Raw genomic sequence first — 6,484 nt, 5'->3', positions numbered from 1 at the left:
GGCTTCTTTACTTTCATACCCATAAGATCGTATAAAAAAAATCATTTCAACAGTTAGCTAAAACCACATCCCTTTCTCAATTGACATTTTTATCTACACACAAGAAGATAAAATAAAATAAAAATAAAACAGACTGTAAAAGCAGTGAGCAAAACGATTGAAACAAAACATCCGTGATTTTGAATTTAATACTGAAAATGATAAGTCACTGTGAAAGCTAATTGTGTGTTGCTGTGTTTTTTTTTTCTTTTCTTTTCCCCATGTCTGTTTGGTCATTGCTAGCAAACTCTGAAAGGGGTGGTGGTGGTGGGGAGGGGATTAAAAAAGTGAGAGAAAGGAACTACTTCAGTTCATAGTGCTTTCATAGACCTGCAAGACCACCACAACAGAAAGGGACAAAAATTAGCATCTTTTCACAACATTTACAGGGTTTCCAGATTTCTGGTGGAACAAAAAAGCATACTATGTGCAATGCTAATTTCTGTACACTTACATAGAAATATCTTATAATTCTCTGGTATTAGTTTTTTTCCCTCTTTTTTAATATTTGTTATTAATACAGCAAAAACAACAAAGGAAAAAAAAACAACAACAAAAAGGTATGCTCTGCGGCATATGCTGATAAAGATGTCCATTGCGAAACTGTTCAAAGTTGGTGATATTTTTTGTCTTTTTTGTTGTTGTTTTGCTTCATCTTGTACAGGACACCGCAGCAAAATGTGCTGTTTGAACTGATAGGAAGAAAAGACTGTTTTTTTATAAAGCAAATATGGATACAGAATTATAATAAAATAGTTTTTGACATGTTTTTATGTGTTTTTTGTTTTCGTTTGATTGTTGTTTATTTGTTGTTATTCTACACACTCAGCATTTTGCGTAAAATGTTTCAAAAGTTTTTTTCTATAATTCCTTTGGAACTGTCTTTTTTGCAAGATGCAGTTTGAATTTCCAACCAGGTCAGGTAAATGTTCTCTTGAGAGACTGAAGAGGCAGCAAGTCCGATCAAACTTTTTATCCTTCCTCCTTCATAAAAATGCACATTGATCGATCAATGAGTTATCCATCACAGTCAAGACAAAACAGAAACAAGGAAAGATATTTCGCCTTGACGTTACTCACGTTTGGCGTCCATCGTGATTTGTGTAAGTTGTGTCATATTCGTTTTAAATGGGGTTTTTTTAACGTTCACAAAAATATGAAATCATAAAAAAAACATAATTTGTAGATCATCTACAATAGCCAGCGACTGACCAAGACGGAGAAGGAGAAGGAGAAGAAGAAGAAGGTGGGCTAATTTGGGATAAAAAGGGGTAAGTGTGGCGGTAAGGGGTGTGATAGTTCAAGATAGGTCAAGTGGCATTGATTGATTGATTAATTGATTGATTGGTTGGTTGGTTGATAGGGAGGGGAGGGAGGGGGGTCAAGTTCATTTTTGTCAGAAACTCTCATCCTATAGGCTGGTGACCAGATGGGCTGCTTCAGGGGTGGTGGGCGGGTCCTCGGGGGAAGGGTCTTCCTTATTGGGTGGCACAATGAATCCATCGCTGCTGCCCCGGCCCAGCTGGTAGTAAGAGCTGAGCTGGTGCAGGTGGTTTCTGGAGCCCAGGTTTGGCATGCTCTTGTAGTACACGTCATCCAGCGTGTCGCCGCCCCCAACCTTGCCGGACCCGTCGCCAGCCAAGGCCTCCTTGTTGTTGACGACCCCCCCGCCGACGTTATCGCCATCGGCGTCGGCCAGCTCGGGCATGCTGGTGTACAGCGAGTCCCTTTGCGGGGAGGAGGGCGTGTCGTCAGCCTCGTGGTCGTGGGTGCCGCCCCCCTCGCCGTCGCCGACGCCGCCGAGCAACGGGAAGAAGCTCTCGTTGACGTCGGTGTCCCCCTGGGGCAGCCTGCGGCCTGAGGAGGAGGAGGAGAACGGGTGCGGGTGCAGGTGGTGGTGGTGTTGTTGCTGGTGGTGGTGGTGGTGGTGGTGGGACTGCTGATGGAGGAGGTGGTGGTGCTGCTGCTGCTGGAGGTGTTGGAGGTGGTGCAGATTCAGGGTGTGGTGGTGGTTGTCTGCGGTGGAGGTGACGCGGGGCGGCAGCAGAGGAGCATGGGACTCCTCGTGGATGAGCTCCAGACCACCACCACCACCACCACCCACACCGCCGCCGCTGATGATGCCGCCGCCCTCACCACCACCACCACCACCCACACTGCCGTCGCTGCCATCATCATCGTCATGGTTGTACGGAGACGAGTCGTCCAAATCCAGAACACCACCACCACCACCACCGAGGCCCAGTCCGGAGAGGCCCGACAAGACGTTGAGCCCCAGCGGCGTGTCTTTGCCACCATTGCTGACGTTGTTCACCAGCTTGTTCATGAGGTTGCGCCCGTGCTCGGACCCTCCTCCTCCTCCACCTCCGCCTCCGCCCCCGATAGTGTTGGTGTTGGTGGTGGTGTTGGTGTTGCGGTCGTGGGCGTGGGTGTGGGTGTGGGTGAGGGTGTGTTGCGAGGCATGCGTCAGGGAGGAGCCCACGACGTTGTGGTTGTGGTTGTTCAGGTAGGTGGGGATGTAGTTGGAGGTCAGCTCCTTCAGGATCTTCTTCTCCAGCGTGGTCTCCTTGCCGAGGGTGGTGGTGGTGTTGCCGAGGGTGCCGAGCGCGTGCGTGAGGGTGTGGGTTCCGCCAACGCCAACGCCGCCGCCGTAGCCTCCGCGGTCGATGATCTGGACGCAGTCGCTCATGTAGTCGGCGGCGGCCAGGCTGTAGCTGTGGTGGTGGTGGTGGTGGTTGTTGCCGTGGTTACCATTCAGCGGTAGAGTATCCATAACACTTGTATCCCGGGCATTGTTCAGTAGACCCTCTGCAGAGAGATGAGAGATGATGACAGGAGAGGAGAGGAGAGGAGAGGAGAGAAGAGAAGGGGATAGGGTAGAGGGGGAGAAGGGGAGAGAAGAGAGATTGAGAGGGGGGGGGGATGGAGAGGGGAAGAGGGGAGATGGAGGGGTGGGAACAGAGGGAGTGGTGGTGGAAAGGGGTGGACTCAGTAGGATGGATGGATAGCGGGGACGGAGAGAAAACGAGGGAATGGGGGGAAAAGGGGTAGGAGGAGGGGAGGGGCGGATGGAAACAGAGATGGATAAATTAAGGGCAGGGAGGGAGGGAAAAGGAGAGAGAGAGACAGAGGAAGGGATAGATATATGTAGGGAAGGAGTGGGATAGAGAGGATGGATAAAAGAGAAAAGAGAGAGACAGAGAGAGGGAGATGGAGGTAGGGAAAAGAGGATGAAGGGACAGAGGGAGGGATGGACATTGGGACAGAAGGAGAGGGGGAAGGAGTCGGGAGAGATGAAGGGATGGGGAGAGGGGAGAGAGAGAGATAGAGAGAGGAGGAGGGAGGGAGGGAGAAGAGGATGGGGACACAGAAGAAGAGTTTATCTCTGAGACAGATCAGAGGGATGCACTTGTGACTGCCAGCTAATTAAAATGGGCTTAACGAGGCCCTCGTTAGTAACAATTAAGCCAACAATGCATCAAGAAAGGCTCTCTTTCATTCTTTCTCTCTATCTCTCCCTCTTCTTCCCTCTCTTTAATCACTGGGATAAGGAACTGGGTGGAGGGCGCAGTTCCCGCTTGAGAATTTTTTGGGGTTTTTATGACAGTATGTCGCCTGTTTGGCTCTAAAAATACAGCAATTTCCACCCACTTTGAGCCATCCCCCAATTTGTGGATGCTACTGCATGTTAGATCTCACACTGACTACCTCCTTGAAGCCCTTCTACACAGCCATCAAACTTACCTGCGAGACAGTAAAACAAACATTATGGGTATGTGATATATTCATACACACCACAGGAAAATACATACGACACATGCAGCACAATTCAATAAGAAATGAAGAAAAAGTGATACAAATTAAATATGGTGATGAATACAGAGAGCACATTTAAAAATGAATGCGATAAACAGTATGTCATGCGTATGGTACAAACCAGTGTGCATGTGTTCACAGTCCTTTCGATGTAAACACACACATTATTAATAAATACGTGCCATACAAAAATAAAAATAAATACCAGACACATGCAACTAGCCCAGAAACACATACATATTGAGAACAACACCCAGTGCTTCAGGTAATTCCAAAATATAACTTTAAAAAAAAGGGCCCAGTCATTCTTTAAGTAACTCTCGTGACCAATTTAGATTGTAATTTGACAGTCCAGACTGAAAGGAAGAACAGGTAATTGGAGTGAAATTTCACTAGGGGTATGAACGAACAGTATGTGTGCCACGATAGCATAAAATATTTAGGAAAGTGACTCTGAAAGAAAGAGGGACACATTTTACACACTCTCTGTCTCTGTCTTTTTATGTACCCCCCCCCCCCCTCTCTCTCTCTCTCTCTCTCTCCGTCTAGCAGCTTGACCCTCTAGCTAGCTCTCTTTTGTCTCGAATGTGCCAATCGCACAGCCTACTTTCCCCATTATTAAATCTCCCTGTGGAGTAAAAGTGAAGGCTGGAAGCTGGATGATCCATATTCCTTGAAAACATGTTTGTATGTGCTGCATGACCGTCCTCCCCCATTACAGGTAATTGTTACAGGGCAGGGAGGGTGAGGCTGGTACAATTGCATTGGCACAATGCCACACATACGGCAATGACAACATTGAATAGGCCCTCATCAAAAACACCCTCCACAACACACTGCAATTATCTTGTGGAAGTGTGGTGGTACGACAGCTAGGAGTCGACATTGAATTGATGTGTGAAAAGAGGGAAAAAAAGGCTATGAGGAGGGGTAATTTAGATTTCTATTCATAGAATGGAGGGGAAAAAATCATCGCAATTTCAAGGACACCAATCGTGGCGCTTGTTATTCTCATCCAAACAGAAAAATTCACAGACTAGTTTCTATCTATCAATCACTTTGAACTTTGAGCTTTTTGATATAAGCTTAGTATCCTATGGTGTGGCATTCTAACAACTGTAATCAAATGGTCCCCTCCAACCTGTTCTTCTGGGGGATAAAAAAAACAGCCTGGCATTTTTAAAAGCCACTAAATAAATGCGGACGGAGTGCCACTAAGTCCCCCATCTGGCAGACTAATAAATTGGTGACATTTTGTTCAACTGGACTGTGAGAGCTTTCTTTTTCAGCATGCCAAATTGAGAATGACTCTTTTATGCCCTCTAATAACCATCTGTTACAGAAAAAATATATAAAATGTAATTTATTTTTTAACTATGTAATTGGTTTTATTCATTGCATTGTTTGCTTGTGTATTTAAAAAAAACATTTCTTTTTTTATTGATGTGAGGGTCAAAGACGTCAAAAAAGCAATTGTCATTCAGTGTAACGGATATCTTCTAATGACTGTAACTGTTAAAAAACTTATTTCAGGTGAATGGATGACGACAGCCGAGGCTTTTAATGAATTCACTGGAAAAAAAATAAAATAAAAAGTGTCGTGTTTTTTTACAGTTACAGTCAGCAGAAGGTATCCGTTATACAGAATGACAATTCCTTTTTGCACGTCTTTGACCCGTGAGCACAGAGTGAGATAGAATCAGAGGCCATTTACATTTGGTAAGCAATGTTTAGTTTGACTCCCATACTTGTCTCTCTGTAGGGTTCTACGGAGGAGGAGAAGGGACAGCATGGGGAGGAAAAAAGAAGGGAAGAAAAGAAAGAAAGACAAAAGAAAGAAAGAAAGAAAGAAAGACAGAATAAAGAAAGACAGAAGAGAGAACAGAAGAGAGTGGTAAGCACACACTGAGACAGGTTGTGAAACACATGCTCACAGATTAATGAGATGCCCGCAGAAGGATTTACAAGATGGTCGCCCTCTCCACTGTGTTACCATGACTACGGAGACCCACACTCACACACACTGACACACGCATGCACGCACACACACACATACGTACGTATACACACACACACACACACACGCACACGGATACACACACTCACACGCGCACACACATAGGTACGTACACACACACACACACACACACACACACACACACACACACACACACACACACACACACACACACACACACACACACACACACACACACACACACACACACACACACACACACACACACACACACACACACACACACACAAATCTACACATCATTTGGATTCAAACCTGGGAAACAGAAAACTGACCCAACTACAGTATCTTACAGTAACTAACTCTACCGAAAATCAACGCAGTGTTCACACAATTGGGGTTATTTGATGTACATCACACATCCAGAGGAAACCATGAATTAATGTAAAATACACAAGAGTTTTCTGACAGAAAATAATATATCGACCTTGACATGTTGAGCACACGAAATACACAAGAGTAAATGCGATATAAATGCAATATCATAAGCTTCAAGCAGCATAGCCACTTTTACTTGCAATGTGCATGGATTGGACTCAAATCTAGACATATGTCTCCCGTCAATTCAGTTTTAGTTGGTGGGCCATTATC

At 45.5% G+C, this 6,484-nt stretch overlaps 1 protein-coding gene across 1 annotated transcript in view; it reads right to left on the bottom strand.

Annotated features, from left to right (window-relative positions):
• Positions 1 to 1,450: 1,450 nt before the first annotated feature.
• Positions 1,451 to 6,484, bottom strand: part of LOC134437446 (adhesion G protein-coupled receptor L3-like) — a 44,156-nt gene continuing 39,122 nt past the window's right edge. Inside the window, exons 3-4 of the mRNA XM_063186936.1 lie at positions 2,001 to 2,847; positions 1,451 to 1,889 (exon numbers count right to left, since the gene is read on the bottom strand). Coding sequence (XP_063043006.1) covers positions 1,451 to 1,889; positions 2,001 to 2,847 — 1,286 coding nt within the window. The remainder of the gene's footprint in view (positions 1,890 to 2,000; positions 2,848 to 6,484) is intronic.

This window comes from Engraulis encrasicolus, chromosome 21, assembly GCF_034702125.1.
Source record: "Engraulis encrasicolus isolate BLACKSEA-1 chromosome 21, IST_EnEncr_1.0, whole genome shotgun sequence".
Classification (NCBI taxonomy): domain Eukaryota; kingdom Metazoa; phylum Chordata; class Actinopteri; order Clupeiformes; family Engraulidae; genus Engraulis; species Engraulis encrasicolus.
The sequence above is the reverse complement of the archived record's forward strand: the minus strand, read 5'-3'. Positions and strand labels throughout refer to the sequence as shown.